Source organism: Myotis myotis, unplaced genomic scaffold (assembly GCF_014108235.1).
Source record: "Myotis myotis isolate mMyoMyo1 unplaced genomic scaffold, mMyoMyo1.p scaffold_m19_p_2, whole genome shotgun sequence".
Classification (NCBI taxonomy): Eukaryota; Metazoa; Chordata; class Mammalia; order Chiroptera; family Vespertilionidae; genus Myotis; species Myotis myotis.
In genome coordinates this window covers 14813088-14831726 of record NW_023416324.1, presented here as the reverse complement: position 1 = coordinate 14831726, position 18639 = coordinate 14813088, and the positions used below count along the sequence as shown (strand labels likewise).

Here is an 18639-nt window from a genome sequence, read left to right as displayed (position 1 = left end):
TTTTGGTGAAACCTCCTGATACTTTTGGGGAATTGGGACTATAAAATAAACACGCTGTCTTGGGACTTGGTCTTTCTGCCTCTCTGCCAGAAGAGGACAGAAGCCCACCCAGGCCCAGGTTTCCTTTCTATTTTGTGTCTGTCTTTCATTTTCTCAATCCCCGATACACCTCCATTTGAAGGAACTGGTTCACGCTCTCTTTCCCATGCGGGTCGCGGAAAAGGGAGCACACGCCCCCGAACAGACATCTGTTCATGTGTTTATTGGCCACTCATACAGCTTCTGCTGTAATGTACCCCGTGAATCACAGAAGGACGTCTCAAGAAGTCAAATTAAAGAGTCACATTTATTGCAATCCGGGGCTATGAGGGGCCATTCCCCAAATCTCATAGTGATAAGATGGCCGCAACACCAGATTTATATAGGCAAAGATCACAAAGGTATTGATTATATCCCAAGGTTTGGAATGAGGAAACTGATTTGCAAAAAGTGGTTTACAGAAGCAGAAGCAGCATGCTATCTAAATTACAGTTTTGGGTCCCGGGGTCACTGAGTCAACAGGGACATGTTAACTGGAGCCCTCTGACCTTGGGATAACTGTGCTGTCCTTCCCAGGTAAAGGAAAATGTGCTTTCTAAGACCAGTATGACCATAACCCATGGGATATTCACATTACAATCAATAGGGTATTTAATCGAATGGGATGGTTTATATAATTCAGAAAATCAAAATAACTTTTCTATTGCTAAAGAAAGCAAATAAGTACAGAAGCCAAACAGCAGGGTTAAAGTTAAACTATAGTTTCTACCTGATGTGGACAAAAAGGGCCACATGCTGACCTGACAAGCTCAGGAGAGGCCTGCATGGCAGTTTTGCAAACTCAGAGACCTAAAGTAATCACAAAGGATGGTCTGAAATTAAACTTTAACTAAAAGCAGTTATGGTGGGCAGTTACGTCCTAGGCCAGTATCTTCACTGACAAGGCCAACCTTTACCGTAACTGAGCCTATCTGTCTTTTTGCATCTATGATAACATATCCTTGAAATGTCTGGGTACCTTGTGACTTCCCTGTATCTGGAGCCCCTGGGGCACAACCAAATGTGCTGGGTCCCAGGACAGATACCACAGATTCCTTCATCATCATGTTACTTGCTCCTGTACCCACCTAAGTATGTGTCCATCATTTTACTTTTTATCCAATCTCAGGGTTTCCCTGCTTTGCTTTATCCCTCCTCCTTAGTCTATCACCAATGAATTTCATGTAACCCACCTACGTCCCTCCTTTGATTGCAATGTATAAATACAATTGTAACCCCGCCATTCTCCGGAGCATTATCTCAATTCGTTGAGGTTCTGCTTCCCGGCATATGTCGACAGTTTGGCTCAAATAAACTGACAAAAATTCTTTACAGGTTTCGATGGTTTTTTTACGTTAACACTGAGATGATTGCTACCATACTTCACTTCTTTGGTGAAAAGTCTATTTAAATCCTTTGCGCATTTTAAATTAAATTGTTTATCTTTTTATTGAGTTGTAACAGTTCTTTCTATATCCTAGAATAGATACAAGTCTTTTAGCAGATATGTGATATTTGCAAATATAAGTCTGATTTATCCTTTTTCAGTTACTTTATCAGAAATGTAAGGGTTTATTTCTGGACTCTCAATTCTGTTCCATTGATTTATATGTCTATTCTTATGCCAGTAACTCAGTGTTTTAGTTACATAGTTTGATATTATCTTCTGAAATCAGGAAGTGAAAATCCTCTACTTCTCCTTTTTCAGAATTGTTTTGACTATTTTAGATTCTTTGCATTTTCATATAAATTTTAAGATCATCCCTGGCTGGGTAGATCAGTTGGTTAAAATATCCTCCCCATATGCCCAGGTTGTGTGTTTGATCCCCGTCAGGGCACATACAGGAAGCAACCAATGAAAGCATGAATAAGTGGAACAACAAGTCGATGTTTTTCTCTTTCCCTTTCTCTCTCTCTCAAATCAAAGTTTTTAAAAAAGTGATTATGTGTTTTCCCTGGAAAAATCACACTGATCATAACCAATGTTGAGGGTAGGGACAACATCTAATTCACCTTCCTTTTCCCAGGACTGAGCAGAGAGCCAGGCACAAGCCAGATGCTCGGTGTGATGGCCACTGGAGTTGGCCACCAAATGTTTGTTTTACAACATTTACCATGACCTGGGTCCTGGGCACAGTCAGCAGGTAAGTATCCGGTCATCATAAAGCCAGTCCCGAATGGCTTGCATGCAAAGCATATCAGCTGCTTCATCTTGGGTGGCCCACTTGGCATGAATAGGGGAAGACAGACAGTCTCCCATGCTGGCTGAGCCCTTGGGAATAACGCCCTGTGTGCCGGGATCATGTACAGCCCCCTGTGACTGTTCCCCAGGGAGCTGTGGGTCCTGCATTAACCTAGACACACTCTTCCACTCTGCAGCATTCAAAACCACATGTGTTACAGGAAGCAACCAGAGTATTAGAAATGCAAAGTAAAAGAAAACCCGGATTCCATTATTCACTTAGCAAATTAGCAGAGACCAAAAAGTTGGGGAACAGGCCCTTTTATACGTTGCTGGGAGGAGTGTAAACTATAAACTAGCCCAATGCGAGCACAACTTAGCAATATCTCCCAAGCTTCCCTTTGACAGCCAAAGCCGGTTTGGCTCAGTGGATAGAGCGTCGGCCTGCGGACTGAAAGGTCCCAGGTTCGATTCCGGTCAAGGGCATGTACCTGGGTTGCAGGCACTTCCCCAGTGGGGGATGTGCAGGAGGCAGCTGATCGGTGTTTCTCTCTCATCGATGTTTCTAACTATCTCTCTCCCTTCCTCTCTGTAAAAAATCAATAAAATATATTTAAAAAAAAAAAAAAAAAAGATCCCCTTTGACCTGGTCATTCTGCTTCTAGGACTGCATCTGACAAATGTCCTTGCACACGGGCAAAATGATGTAGGTGAAGGGGAGGTTACTCATCGCAGCATTGTTTATAAGCAAAAAACTGGAAACTATTTAAATGTTCATAAACAGAAGATTGGTTAAGTAAATTATGACCCATTCACACAATGGAAACTACGATATTCAGCCATTAATGGGAATGAAGAAGCCTTTTATGTGTACACAAGAATGATCGCCAAGAATAGTTAAATAGAAAAGGGAGGCAGCAAATTTGAATGGTAACTACATCTATGCAAAGGGAAGGGAGGCATACATATGCATGTGGTCCCAGCAGATAGAACAAGGGGGGACATGTGGCTGTCATAGCAAGAAAACAGCTTTGTCTTTTACCCCCGCTGCCTGTGTAGACACTTTCTGTGGGTGGGGTCTTCTTGTCCCTTGGTTAAAACCTGGAGCAGGTCCCATCACTCTACTGTGTGCCGCGCCAGCACAGCCAAGGGTGATCCTGAGTGGGGGTGATGAAAGGATTAAGAAAAGACGGACAAGAGAATGAAAGCTGGGTCTCGGTGGGACGCTGCTCGCTGATGAGGCGCCAGCGCCCACAAGCTGTGTCTTTATTTTATAGCAGATGCCACGAGGCAAAGTAGGGGCGTGATCACGTTGTTTGCAGCATTCTCGTGAGCTCCAAGCCTACTCAACTACATGCACCTGAACTCTAGCACACAGCACTTGGGGCCACGTGTTCGGACCACAGGTTCAAGCTTACCGCTATAGCCGGTGGCCGCATTTGTGCTGGGAAGGCTCTGCCCTCCAGCTGGGACTTGCACGTGGCCACGAGGGGACTGTGCCCTCTCATTAGTCCGAGGCTTGAACCTGTCCAAAACAGTGTAGCCGCGCCCCATACTACTGGACAAGCTCAGATTAAAAAAAAAAAGTTTCCAATTACTAAGTCGTAAAACAGTTTCAGTACTTTGACATCATAAGAGGCACAATTTCAGACTATTCAAAGATTTTCACTCCCCACGCCTAGGCCTGCTCCACATGTGAAGACATCTTTGCTCCCCACCCCCTTCCTTCCTCCCTCCATTGATCGCTGTTCCATTTATCTCTGGTGAGCACCTACTGTTCTAGTCCTGGGGATACAGGAGTGGCTAATCAGGCCTGGGTTGTGGGCTCCATCCCTAGTGGGGGTGTGCATGAGGCAGCCGATCAATGATTCTCTCTCATCATTGATGTTTCTATCTTCTCTCTCTCCCTCTTCCTCTCTGAAATCAATGAAAATGCATTTTAAAAATATAAAATTAAGCCCAGTACAAAGCAGGTATTTCAAAAATGGAAGCTGAATCCAAGTAACCTTCCAAGTTTTAAATTTTTATTCACTGTGATAGAATATATTCCATCTTAGAGCATACAATCTCCATAATGTCCTTACTTGTTTTCATTTTCTATACTCTACCTTTTCTAAATAATTAGATTTTCTATGACACTTTTCCTATCCCCGTAATGGAGATTTAATAAATTTCTATGGGTTTGTCTAAACCTATTAAAGTAGAGATCTGTTTCATCTTATCATACTATAATTATATAGATTTTATTATAGTAAAGAAATATACATTCCTCCAGTACATTGCAGTTGACAAAGAATCTTCATATCCACTTTTTATTAAAATATGTTTTATTGATTTTTTACAGAGAGGAAGGGAAAGGGATAGAGAGTTGGAAACACCAAGGAGAGAGAAATATCTATCAGCTGCCGCCTGCACACTCCCCACTGGGCATGTGTGCGCAACCCAGGTACATGCCCTTGGCCGGAATCGAACCCGGGACCCTTGAGTCCAAAGGCCACCGCTCTATCCACTGAGCCAAACCGGCCAGGGCTATTTAATCCTCTTAACAACGCAGTCAGGTTGGTATTATCTCCAGTGTTTTTAATCCTCCCGTGAGGATATGTTTTTTTTAAAATTGATTTTCAGAGAGAGAGAGGAAAGGAGAGAGAGAGAGAGAGAGAAATATTGATTGGCTGCCTTCTGTATGCACCCTAACCAGGGCAGGAACCTGCAGCCCAGGGATGTGCCTGGACTGTGAATGGAACCCGCAGCCTTTCCTGGTAGGGAGGACGCTGGAACCAACTGAGCCACCCGGCCAGGGCAGTATTATCTCCATTTTACAGGAAATAAAACTGAGGCCCAGAGAGAACAAAGAGACTTGCCCAAGGTCACTGGCGAGTTAGGGGGTAGGGCAAGGACTTGGATCCTTCAGCTGTGTGCTCCCAAGGTGGAGTGGGTGTCTCCCCACTCTGCCTGGTCCGAGTCTTCGCACACCTGAGGACGGCTCAATGCCTGCCAGTTAATGAGACATTTCCTGAGGCCCTACTCTGTGTAGGGATCCCTCGCCCTTTAGGTGCTCCCACTCCTGGGAGAGGTACACTTACACTAGGGAGTATTTTGTGGCTGTTTTAATACAGCTCCAACGAAGTGGCTGGGGTCGGGCAGATCTGGAGCCGCTGCCCAAGGACAGGGCTTTAGGGGGGCACTTGAATACGGCAGGGGTGGGGTGCAGCCCCCCAGGCACAGATGAGGATGGGGAAGGCCAGACCACCTCAAGCAGAAGTCGTTTAAGGAGGGTGGGGAGTGTGGGCTGCCGAGAGCTCTAGCTGGGAACCGGTCCGGCTCCTGCTGCAGCTGGCTCCCTCCGGACCAAGCCAACAGGCCCGGACTCCGGAGCTGGTGGTTCAAGGCCGCGGGCGGTGGGAGCCGCTCGCCTGCAGCCTCCGCGGGGCCGCCGCGCTGAGCCCTGGGACTCGGGCCTCCGTTTCCCCATCTGCACAGGGACCGCAGGAACTCTGGCTCCATCAGGGTGCGGGTGGCCCTGGCCGCCGCCGCCCGCAGCTTGTGGACGCCGGGGGCGGGGCGGGCGGGGCGGGCGGGGAGGGGGCAGCGGGCAGGCGCCCAGGCCCCGGCCTCCGCCCGCCGAGTCCCCGCGCTGCCCCGCTCGCTCCCGGCCGCCGCCGGGCCCTCCTCCGGCGCGGGGTGGGGCCGCCGCTTTATCTGCGCGCTCGCGGCCCGGACGCGCCCGGCCGCCTCCCCGCTCCGCCCGCGCAGGTACCCGGCTGGGGGGCGTGGGAGGAGCGGGCGGGGCGCGGGGCGCGGCGGGCAGCCCAGGACCGGAGTTTGAGGCGCGGGTGCGGGAGGGTCACAGGGGAGGCGGGGAGGGGAGGCAGGACCGCGCTGCGGGAGCCGGGGCTCCTCGGGACGCCCCGGGAAACCCGCTGGAGCGGCGATCCTGCCGGGGGAGGGGAGCATCTCGGGGACCAGGGGGCGGGGGCGGGAGGAAGGGCTGCTGCTCCCACCGATTAGGGATCTAGGGAGGCGGGGCAGGAAGGGGTGCGAGTCGCCGGGGCTGGGTCATGTGCGGGGCTCTCGCCTGGGGCGCAGAGGGGCTCCTGCTGCCTCGGAGCCTGAGCCCCTTGCGGTGGGGAAGCCTCCCTTGCGGTCGGGAGAGCGAGGGGGTTCCCGCACCCAGTGCGGGAGGGGAAGATGGGGCCTCACCACCCACAGCGTTCGCCTCAAGCCTAGAGGCTTTGAGGACCCAGAAGTTTCCCTGCGACGACCCCTGCAGGCCGGGCCGGATGGCGGCCAGGTCAGGCCAAGGCTGGGGAGTTTGAGTTTGATGGGTTCCCGAGCCTGGCGGCACCTGGGGGGGTGCCCAGCACGCGCTCTGAGAGGGGTGCCGCGGGGCGTGGACCACCTCTGGGCCTTTGGTGAGAGACCGCCCCTCCCCAGCCCCGTCCCCTGCGCAGGGGCTGCTGGCTGGTCGGTGCTGGAGCTCGCGCTGTGTCTGTCTCCTGCGCGGAGTGACTGTGGCCGCGTACCCAACCCCTGGCTCTGCGTTCCTCCTCCAGGCTCTTCCCTGTGCCCAGAGCATTTATGAGTCTGAGCTCCAGGAGAATTCCTTGAAGCTATTTCTTTCATTCTGACTACATTGTTCAGCACAAATGGAGGCCCCAAGTGCAGTTACAAAAAACAACAAAACAAAAATGGTTTCTGTTCGATTTGGGGAGATATTTTCTTTAACTGCATTGGGCTGAGTTGGGGAACTGGTTTGCATGCAGGGAGGTGACCCAGTCGCTGCCAGCCAGGGATGGAAACTTGCCTTGTATAATCTGTGGCCGCCCACTGGCTGCCTGGGAGTTGGCCACAGCGGATGAAGCGCAGGAGAGCTGGGCTTCCAGTTCGGTGGCCGGGCTGTGCTCTGCCATCCTCGAGCTGTGACACCTGCTTAGATGCAGGTTGAAAGGGTTGTAAACAGCAAGTGACTGTAAATTATTAAAGTTCTTTGTAAACAGCGAACGACTGTAAATTATTAATCCTAGTGCCTAACCGTGTTAACATTTCAGGCTGTGTCATACCATGTCATCCTTGTCAGTGTCCCGCAAGCAGTGGCTCTCAACCTTCTGGCCCTTTAACTACAGTTCCTCATGTTGTGACCCAACCATAAAATTATTTTCATTGCTACTTCATAACTGTAATGTTGCTACTGTTATGAATCGTCATGTAAATATCTGATATGCAGGATGGTCTTAGGCGACCCCTGTGAAAGGGTCGTTCGACCGCCAAAGGGGTCGCGACCCACAGGTTGAGAACCTCTGCTCAAGAGGGTTCACCTCTGACAACCCCAGTGTGAACTCAGCTCTGGCCTTACTGTTATTTGTACTTAATGAGATTAAACTTTGCTTTCCATGGCAAGTTAAGGTTGTCTTTAAGGGAGTGTGCTGAACAATCAGAGCCTAGAAAAGCAACAATACCTTTGAATCTCAAATAAGGAGGGGGTTGGGGGATTGCCCACCCCAGTCAAAAATCTGCTTATAAACTTTCTTTAAACATTTTTTTAATATATTTTATTGATTTTTTACAGAGAGGAATGGAGAGGGATAGTTAGAAACACTGATCAGCTGCCTCCTACATGCCCCCGTCTGGGGATGTGCCCGCAACCAAGGTACATGCCCTTGACCGGAATCGAACCTGGGACCCTTCAGTCTGTAGGCCAACGTTCTATCCACTAAGCCAAACTGGTTATGGCTGCTTATAAACTTTTGATTCCCCCCAAAATTTAACTACTAATAGCCTACTAATAGGCTATAACTACTAATAGCCTACCAATAACATAAACAGTTGATTAGCACGTGTTTTTTATGTTATATGTATTATATACTGTATTCTCATAATAACAAGCTAGAGGAACAAAAATGTTATTAAGGAAATCATAAGGAAAATACATGTACGTACTGTACTTATTTATTGAAAAAGCCCTTGTATAAATGAACCTGCACAGTGCCAACCCTTCTTGTTCAAGGGCCAACTGCATTTTGCATACCAGGAGGCAAAAGAAGAAGTGGAATTATAACCAAATAATATTTATGAATAGGTGTTTTTTAGGTAGGCTCTTCAACTCCAAAAGGTCAAGAAATTAATATCCTTAGGTGTTGCCCTGAACTGTTAATTAGCTGGGCTATTATTCGATGAGGGTGGTATTTTAACTGCTTTGTTCATGTGAAAGCTCCCGGCCTGGCACACAGTAGACCTAAAACAACTTTTGGTATGTCTCAGGTATTGAAGGGCCTTTTGAAGTTACCGGTGAAGTCACTCTCCTTGACATTTGGAGAAAAAGAGCCAAGAGGGGAATGGACTTGTCCAAGGTCACACAGGGATCGAGTGGCCGGGCCAGGAGTAGAACCCAACAAAAACAGTGGCGCCCAGGCTGTGCCAGAGCCAACACCCAGCATCCGTGACTATTTCGCTCTTTTGCTTTTGCAAGAGCCCTTGAGGTGGTTAATTGTTAGTCTCTGGTTCTAAATGTGGAAAGCAGGCTCAGAGGGGCAAGTCACACAGCTGCTGAGTTCAGTCTTGAGACCCAGTTTTCACACGAAAGTGGGGGCCTGGCTTCTTTTGAACTAGTCTGCTCAGGTGAGTGTCCACCCTCCATTTGGCAGCAGTTCTCTCAGTCACCACCCGGGTGGCTTCTGTCTGGGCTGGATTTTCCTAGGCCCTTGGGCATTTGGTCTTTGGGTTTGTCAGGCAGGCTGCTGTCTGCTTCATTCACCATATGCTCCAGCCCTGGTGGTGGTCCTTGTGCCTGGCGTATAGCAGGCACTGAGTAAAACCTGTGGGATGGGTATAACCTGGCATTCTCCTCCTCCAATGCCCATTTACTACCCCTCCCACAACCTGGTCCTCTTTTTGTCCCCAGAGGCCTCAACGGACTCTTTGATGGTGTATCTGGTGGAGAAACCCAAGGAACAGAGGGTGGCAAGCCTTGGTTGAGGAGCGAGGCGAGGAGATTGACCTTCAGTTTAGGAAAAGGGGAATGGGAATTGGGAGGGCTGGGAGGTGGGAGGGAAGAGGCAGGAGGAGCTGCTCAGACTGATAGGAACTCCACTAGGGCCCCGGGATTTCAGTTCTGAGGCTCTGCCAACCTGAAAGCCTCCCAAACTTGCAAGACATGCCCGGCCAGGCCACATGCCTTTTGGATTACCTGCTAGCACGGTTTCTCTCCTTGATTCTCTCCCCTACTTGCTCAGGGATGGGGCTGCGGGGCTGTGGGGCTGCAGCCGTTCCCTGGGGGTTGCACTTCCCAGCCACCCCTCTTGGGCCTGTGGGCCACATATAAGTCTTCAGGCCTCTGTGAATCCGGAGGGGTTACTCTGAATGGTCTTTGCTGAGAACAATTTATTTAATAAGGTCAGTGTCCCAGAAGTCCAAACTCTAGCCAAATTTCAAACTCCAGCCAAATTTCCCTGTCTCTAAATGTACCCTCAGAGAAAGGTAAATATTTAAAGAGACACAGTTAACTTTCTAAAGGCCCCGAATCCAGTGGAAACAGCAATTGAGAGCTAAAAGGGGACTGAGTTTTTTGTTTTATCAGTCTTCACTGAGGATATTTTTCCATTGATTTTTAGAGAGAGTGGAAGAGAGAGGGAAAGACAGAGCTTGCAACTGCTATTAATTATAATTAATTAATACTATTAATAATTAATAACAATAGCAGTCATTTATTGAGTTCCTAAAATGTGCTAAAACTTTGTTCTAATAAATTTAATTTTTCCAGCAGCCTATAAGGTAGATATTATAATTGCCATGAGGGTGCTAAGGATCAGAGAAGGTAAATCACTTGTCTTGGGTCACACAGTTACTATGTTGTGGAATCAGGAGTCAAACTTGGTTTGTCTGAATCTGAAGTTCACTCATGAGCCTTTATAGCATCTGTTTTTTATTCCTAATACCTTTTATTCTGAATTAGAGGCCCAGTGCTCGAAATTCGTGCACTCGGAGGCGGGGGCGGGGGAAGGGGGTCCCTCAGCTTGGCCTCCGCCCTCTCGCAGTCTGGGAGCCCTCGGGGGATGTCCGACTGACAGTTTAGGCCCACAGCAGTCAGACATCTTTAGCGCTGCCACAGAGGCGGGAGAGGCTCCCACCACTGTCGCTGTGCTCACCAGCCGTGAGCCCGGCTTCTGACGGAGCAGTGCTCCCCCTGTGGGAGTGCACTGACCACCAGGGGGAAGCTCCTGCGTTGAGCGTCTGCCCCCTGGTGGTCAGTGTGTGTCATAGCTACTGGTTGTTCTGCCTTTCGGTCGATTTGCATATTAGCCTTTTATTATCTAGGATAAGGGACAAGAGCCAATCAAGTTTGCCTGATATCCATCAACCAGGCCCTGGACACCTGGTCTCAGCCCAACTTTGCCTGCCTTGCTGTGTGGTCTTGGGTAAGTCACAGCTTTTCAGCCAGCTTTTGGTTTCCCCGGATGTTTCATGCAGAGGTTAATGGCGAGTTTCCTTCTGCAGCTTAGGTCCATCTAGGAGGGCCGAGTTTAGCCTGGATTTGACCAGTGTAGGAGTGGTGAGGGGGGAGGGGAGAGGAGTGGAGGTTGTTTTTAGCCCCACCCTCTGGTGACATCACACAAGACACCTCCAGTCCCTTGAAACCCCGCCCCTAGTGACCCTGACCTGTGGAAGTGCCACCCAGTGCTTGGCATCTGGTGAATTTGCCTAGTCCCACAGAAGTCATCAACCCCAGGCTCTAGAGAAACCCCTAGGTAAGCAGTGCAAGGGGGCCTGGAATAGGTGGGTCCTGGCAGCCTAGTGGGCACTCCTCAGAGATTGCCCTGAGGGTGTACCCACCCTCATCCTCTGGCTGAGGTCTAAAGGAAGTAGGGCAGTGGGACCTCTGCCATCTCAGTGCGTGGCCTCTGGGTTCTGTATTTAGGGCCCACTGTGCCTGGGGGAGGGGAAGGCTGTGAATGAGAAGGTAGCTGGGAGCCAGGGTTTCACTGGTGCAGAGCCAGTGGGTAGCTGCTAACTGGGGGAGACAGGTCCCTGGATGTGAGCCAGTTGCTAGAAGCCTAAGAGAATAATTTACTGTAAAGGACTTGGTTGCCTGCTTTAGACCAGTATTTTCCAGAGTAGTTCTGTGGGATGCAGATAGGTGTGACAGGAGGCGGGGCAGCAGCAAAGCGGCTAAGAGTCTGTGCTCTGCAGTCAGAGAGCTGGGTCCAATCCAGGCTCCACCTCTCTCTCTGTGTGTCTGTGTCACCTCAGGTAAGAAGCTAACCTCTGAATTTCGCTATCTGGAACAAAATGGCATAATAATATTTACCTCACAGTCTAGTTATGAGAATTAATTGCAACAAGGTTGTAAAGAGTCAGCATAAACACTTATTACATTTCAGCTAGCTTTATAATATAATTATTACTGAGAAAGGAATTCTCGGTCACATAAGCTCGGCAAATGTAGGTTCAATAACAAAATGAAGCAGGCTTCTTTACTGCAGGACTTCTCAGAGCCTTTTTAAAAAAATATATATATATAGCCGAAACCGGTTTGGCTCAGTGGATAGAGCGTCGGCCTGTGGACTGAAAGGTCCCGGGTTCAATTCCGGTCAAGGGCATGTACCTGGGTTGTGGGCACATCCCCAGTGGGAGGTGTGCAGGAGGCAGCTGATCGATGTCTCTCTCTCATCGATGTTTCTGACTCTCTATCTCTCTCCCTTTCTCTCTCTGTAAAAAAATCAATAAAATATATTAAAAAAATATATATATATATTTTATTTATTTTTTACAGAAAAGAAGGGAGAGGGATAGAGAGTTAGAAACATCAATTCAGCTGCCTCCTACACATCCCCCTACTGGAGATATGCCCACAACCAAGGTACATGCCCCTGACTGGAATCAAACCTGCAACCCTTTGGTCTGCAGGCCAACGCTCTATCCACCGAGCCAAACCGGTCAGGGCACTTCTGAGAGCCTTTAATATACTGTGATGCCTGGGGAAGTTCTAAGAGTGGGGGAGGGAGCATTTGACTGACATAATGGATCACAGAGACCCAGGAACGAGGCCACCGTAGCATGTCAGCCTTCCCTGGTCTTTGCCCTTGTGGTGGGACGGAACCCTTGCTGGATTGGGCAACTCTGGGAAAGGCCTCTCTGCCTCTGGGCTCTTGTTTCCTCACAAAGGAGCTGCATGAGATGCTTTCAGAGGGCTTTTTGGCTCCCTGAGGTTCTGAGTTGGGAAGAAGAAGCTGTAGACAAGGATGGAGGCCAGATGGTTGAGGTGGAAGCCCACTGTCTTGAGGAGGAGAAGATCCAATATTGGTTCCCCAGCCAGCAAGGCAGGACAGGGGTTTCCATGGTTGGGATGGCAGTGGTCCCATTCATTAGTCCATCAGCAAGGTCCCATTCATTAGTCCATCTTCCTAAACCTGCTCTGTCCGGGGAATAGGAAGTGGAAGAGTCCTGGACTCCCCTGTTGTAGCATCTCTCATGCGGTAGAGTAATGACTTCTTTCACACCTGTCTCCCCACTGGACTAGGAAAGGCTACAGCCCAGAGCGACTCCAGGAGTGTCATGTGGGAGGAGCTTAAAGATGCAAATTAGGCTGGGAAGCAGGCGGGGGTGGGGGAGTGGGGGTGGGGAGCGAGGAGGCAGGTGGGCTGCCTGGACCATTTGCTGGTGGTAGAGAATATGAATGCCCTTCCTGCCCAGGTCTTCTTACCTCTTGCAGAACAAGAGTAGTTGTAATGAAATCTGATGCAAAGAGTAGTTGTAATAAATCTGATGAATGATGGACAGAAAACCTGGATGCTGAGTTCAGTAAGCTTGTTGGAGGGAACTTACTTGATGGAGGGGAGTTGTCTGGCAGGTGCCAGTTTTTCAATAGATATTTGATTTAATGAATGACATGCTGAATAATGATAGCCTGAATAAAGTAACTGGTACCGGCAAATGCTATTAAAAAACTATAGCATATAATTATGAAATGATTAATGGCACTTGCCACCTTATCTTGCAAAGAGCAGTTTAGGATAATGGTTACGATTGGAAACAGGCCTGGCTGGCGTGGCTCAGTGGGTGAGCGTCAATCGATGAACCAGGAGGTCACAGTTTGATTCCTGGTCAGGGCATAAGCCCAGGTTTTGAGCTTGATTCCCCAGTGTGAGGCATGCTGGAGGCAGCCGATCAATGATTCTCTCTCATCATTGTTGTTTCTTTCTCTCCCTCTCCCTTCTTCTCTGAAATCAATAAAAATATATTAAAATAAAAGATTGGAAACAGGATTTAGATTGTACCTCTGCTGCTTCCTAGCTAGGTGGATAATAGGGTACTTAACGTCTCTGTGCCTCAGTTTCCTTATCTGAAAAGTGGCATAGTATCAACTTCCCAGGGTATTATGAAGGGTAAATGAGTCCATTAAAATGCTTAAAACAGTGTCTGGCACATTGCAAGTATAGTGTAAGCCTTTGCTATGATTTGTTTTCCTTTCTATAATCTCTGCCATATCATGAAGTTCCTGAGGGCAGGGCTCAAATCCTTTTTCACTTTGCCCTCCCCTGGATCCAGCACAGGACCTGAGGCAGAAGAGCTCAGTGCTTGCTGAATGAATGAATGAATGAATGAATGAGTTTTAAATGCTAAATTGTATAACCCATTATAAGTTTCCCACAGGAGAAAGTGGGCAGGGGGCAGTAAGTGGGCAGGGGGCGGTGGCAGCTTGTGGAGGGAAAGGAAGTTGGTGTGACATTCGGGTTAGATGGGAATTGAGGGTGGGAACGGGTCATAAAGTCTTGAAGGCTAGGGTGAGGGGTTAGATTTGATTTTTTTTTTTTTGGAATTGGCAACCATGGCTGGGATGGAAGGGCTGGAGGAGGGAACTCTTGTGTGGGGGTGTGGCTGAGGGAAAGGGCTGTTTTTATAAGTTCCTGGAACTTTCAGCAAAAAAGTGGCTTGTTGGGTCTCAAAGGCCATGAAGTATTATCAGAATGCAGTTAGTTGTTCTTTGACTCAACAACCACTGAGTGTCAGCTACCTGCTAAGCACCAGGGGTTCACAAAATAATGAGACAAACTGCCCAGCCTCGATGAGCTCCCATTAACAAGTTTAATGCCCATGCGAAGTGTTATATGGTCAAAGGATACGTACCTGATGGTAGGAACTCAAATGGAGAGGTCATCATCTGAGGTTCAGGGGGCCAGGGAAAGTATCACAGATGAAATGGGTTTTGAGGGATGAATATGAGTTTGCCAGATAAGCAAGAGGAGGCAAATATCTCAGGTGGAGGGAACAGCTTATGCAAACTTATACATATGTGAAACAGGCCCAGGAGGTTGGTGAGGCTGTGGCTGGATTTGAATACATTGTGGTTGAGCAATACTAGGCTGGAAATGACAGCAGGGACTAGATCACATAGGGTAATGGAGGGTCAGTGGGAGACTAAAGGGGCTAAAAACAGAGGCAGCTGGTCTGTTAGCAAGGTCATTGTCACCACCAGGTGAACGCTGATGGCAGCCTAAACACAGGAGACAACAACGGGCTCTTGTGTGGAACTTGGACTCAAAGGAAGTGGCTGAAGTAGTGAACCTTATTAGTGAACGCATTCCTCAAACATTTATTGAGCACCTATTAAGTGCCAGGCACTGTTCTAGGCATTTGGGACACATCAGGGAGCAGGACAGTCATGAATCAGAGTTGAGCTCTCCCTCCGGACGACTCCTTTCTTCTGAAGCTCAGCGTAGAATAAGGGGGCGGGCAGGAGGGAGTGAGAACTGGGCATGGGGGTGAAGACACCAGCCCCTGACTTTGCTCTGGTCCCTCTCCCAGCTCCCTTCCCAGTCCACAGCCATGGCCACCTTGGTGGCCCAGAAGCTTATCCACCTTCTGCCCAGTTTTCGGCAGGCCTACCAGGAGCCTCAGCCATCTGTGCAGCCAGAGCCTGTCTTCACGGTAGACCGAGCCAAGGTGCCACCCCTCTACTGGAAGCCATACATCTATGTGGGTTACCGGCCACTGCATCAGACCTGGCGCTTCTACTTCCGCACGCTGTTCCAGCAGCACAACGAGGCGGTGAACGTCTGGACCCACCTGCTGGCAGCCCTGGTGCTGCTGCTGCGGCTGGCCATTTTTGTGGGGACCGTGGACTTCTGGGGAGACCCCCACGCACTGCCCCTCTTCATCATTGTCCTCGCCTCCTTCACCTACCTCTTCCTCAGTGCCTTGGCTCACCTCCTGCAGGCCAAGTCCGAGTTCTGGCATTACAGCTTCTTCTTTCTGGACTACGTGGGTGTGGCTGTGTACCAATTTGGCAGTGCCCTGGCACACTTCTACTATGCCATTGAGCCTGCCTGGCACGCCCAGGTGCAGACCATTTTCCTGCCCACGGCCGCCTTTCTCGCCTGGCTTTCTTGCACTGGCTCGTGCTACAACAAGTACATCCAGAAGCCCGGCCTGCTGGGCCGCACGTGCCAGGAAGTGCCCTCAGCGCTGGCTTATGCACTGGACATCAGCCCGGTGGCGCACCGCATCCTGGTGTCCCCCAACCCTGCCACCGATGACCTTGCTCTTCTCTACCACAAGTGCCAGGTCGTCTTCTTCCTGTTGGCTGCTGCTTTCTTCTCGGCCCTCATGCCTGAGCGCTGGTTTCCTGGCAGCTGCCACCTCTTTGGGCAGGGCCACCAGCTCTTCCACGTCTTCTTGGTGTTCTGCACTCTGGCTCAGCTAGAGGCTGTGGCACTGGATTATGAGGCCCGGCGGCCCATCTATGAGCCACTGCATACCCGCTGGCCCCACAACTTCTCCGGCCTCTTCCTGCTTACCGTGGGCAGCAGTGTCCTCACCGCATTCCTTCTGAGCCAGCTGGTACGGCGCAAACTCGATCAGAAGACCCAGTGAAGGGAGGTTGGCAGCTGGTAGGGAGGGAGGTAGAGTGGGAGCCCAGGGGTCCGGGCTTGGCTCCATATAGGAACAAGGCCTGGTAAAGTTGTTTGTGTCTGCAATGCAGTGTCTCTGTGCGCACGCCTCGGCTACCTAGGATGGCATTGGCTAGTCCTTGGGTTTGGGGTTGGCCTGGAGTTCTGGGGTCCACTCCTGGGCCTGCCCTAACTCCCTGACTTGGGAGCGGGAAAGAGATAAAGATGTGGCTACCCTGGTTTGCCTCCCCACATTGCCTCTCACTACAGGTGAGGATGGGGAGGGGGAAGGGGAGTCAGCTGGGGCCAGGACTCTGGTTTGGGGCTTCCAGATTATCTAGAGGGGGTGAAGGTGGAATTTAGGCTAGAGTTAGATTTGAGCTGAGAGGCAGAGGAGGCCTCAGCAACACCCATGTACCAGATTTCATTGGTGGGTGGGGAAGGGGCAGGACCAAGGTGTGTGCAGGATCTTACCATTGTCTGAACCCCAGCCTGGAGTTTTGGAGCTTCAGAGTCCCCAAAGGTAATGACTGTGCTAGGTGCAGGTGGATCCCATCCAGTGCCCCCTATCCCTCAGTCACTGTCCCCTGCAGCTCACCCTCCTAGCTTTGGCCTCCATGTTCCAAATGTCCTGTTCCCAGCCATTCTCCTGGTTTCCACTGGGCCCTCTGGATCAAAGACTTTAATATTGGGATGGACTGTCAGGGAAAGCACTGAGGAGGGAATATTCAGTATGGCCCAGGACCCTCAGGGTTTTGGGTTGAGAAGGGTGAATAGGAGTTTGCAGACAGAGAAGAGGAAAGGTATTCCGGGCAGAGGGGAAAACCTGTACAAGGACCAAGGGGTACGGAAAGAGTTCAGTGGGGCTGGAGCTAGGGGCGGGCTGGACTTTGGTATGTCCTGGATGCAATAAAGTTACTGTGATAACAGCTGCCTCTTTGTTTTTTGTCTCCTGTTCCAGGGAGACCCATGGGCCTGCTCATGGTGTGGTTTTGTTTTGTTTGTTTTATCTTTGCCTGAGGTGACATTGGGGCCTTGTGTACTATATGTATGAACTTTTTAATTTTTTTGGAAGGGAAGTGGGGGGGCAGTTTTATTAAGTAAAATTTAGAAGTTAAAAGAATGTTTTAAAAATATACATCATCCTATCTTAGCTGGTTTGGCTCAGTGGATAGAGTGTCTGCCTGTGGACTGAAGGGTCCCGGGTTCGATTCTCATCAAGGGCACATGCCCAGTTGCGGGCCCGATCCCCAGTAGGGGATGTGCAGGAGGCAGCCGATCGATGATTCTCTCTCATCATTGATGTTTCTCTCCCTCTCCCTTCCTCCCTGAAATCAATAAAAATACATAAAAAAAAAATACATCATCCCATTTTATAATTTGCCAAAGATTTCATTTTTTGGCTTCAGTCAAGGAGGATTTTATGTCAATTTTTCATGGTATGGCCATGGGTTAACTTTTATAATAATGCTTTCTTCAGAGTACACAAGCAATATATGTACAGTGAAGGAAAATTAGAAAGTTACAGGTAAGCAAACTCCCCAAATGCCTAAGAAATATGTAACATCTATGAAGATTGTGGTTAGGAATGGAAGGACAGGATGGGATGCCATCATTTTTGCATGTCTAAGGCTTTCACAAACGTTACTTCACTCGATCTTCTCTAAAATCCACAGTAAGCCACAGAAGGCAGAACTGAAAGCTAGTTCTTGGCTCCAAATTTTTAGTTTTCATTTTAACATTTTCTAAATCCTCTCCTATGTGGCTTCACAGTCAAGCTTTGATTTCCTTCCTGTGAATTACAACAGTAACTCATAAACCCCAGGGCATGCTAACCATTTAAGGGTAGGGTGGTGGACCCCGGATTTGGAGCCTGTGGACCTGAGCCTCGACTCCACTCTTCCTTTTTGAGACAAAGAAAACCCTGAGGGCAGGAGTAGTTATTATCTATAGCTAGAGGCCCCATGCACAAATTTGTGCACAGGTGGGGTCCCTTGGCCTGACCAGTGATCGGGCCAATAGGGGCCATCTCTCCCAGTCCTGTTCAGGGGCTGGCCCGTTGGGGGGAAGGACTGCGGGAGGTTGGCTATGGGAGCGCACTGACCAACAGGGGGCAGCTCCTGTGTTGAGCGTCTGCCCCCTGGTGGTCAGTGCGCATCATAGCAACCGGTCAACCTGTTATAACAGTTGCTTAGGCTTTTGTATATATATAGATAATAAAAGGGTAACATGCTAATTAGACCGGGCTTCCGGACATCTGACGAAGCCAGGGCTGGAGCGAAGCCACCCGGGTCCCTGGTGCCTGCCAGCGGCCGGAGGAGGGAGGCCCAGGTCCCGGGTGCCTGTGAGCAGCCCTAGGGAAGCCAGCCCGGGTCCCGGGTGCCTGCCAGTGGCCGGAGGGAAGCCTGGTCTCGGGTGCCAGAGGGAAGCCGGTGTTGGCAGCCGGGGAAGGAAGGCCTACTCTTGCACAAATTTTCGTACATCAGGCCTCTAGTA

General features: G+C 49.7%; 1 protein-coding gene across 1 annotated transcript; it reads left to right on the top strand.

The window, feature by feature from the left end:
• Window positions 1-5900: 5900 nt before the first annotated feature.
• On the top strand, window positions 5901-17072 carry PAQR7 (progestin and adipoQ receptor family member 7). The gene is made up of 3 exons (XM_036347118.1): window positions 5901-6013; window positions 10571-10671; window positions 15059-17072. Exon 3 carries the CDS (start codon window positions 15080-15082, stop codon window positions 16124-16126), a length of 1047 nt encoding a protein of 348 aa, XP_036203011.1. The 5' UTR covers window positions 5901-6013; window positions 10571-10671; window positions 15059-15079; the 3' UTR covers window positions 16127-17072.
• The last annotated feature ends 1567 nt before the right edge of the window (window positions 17073-18639 follow it).

What these genes read in the sequence shown, in the direction of transcription:
- PAQR7 (XM_036347118.1), top strand. Translation starts at nt 15,080, where the DNA reads ATGGCCACCTTGGTGGCCCAGAAGCTTATCCACCTTCTGCCCAGTTTT.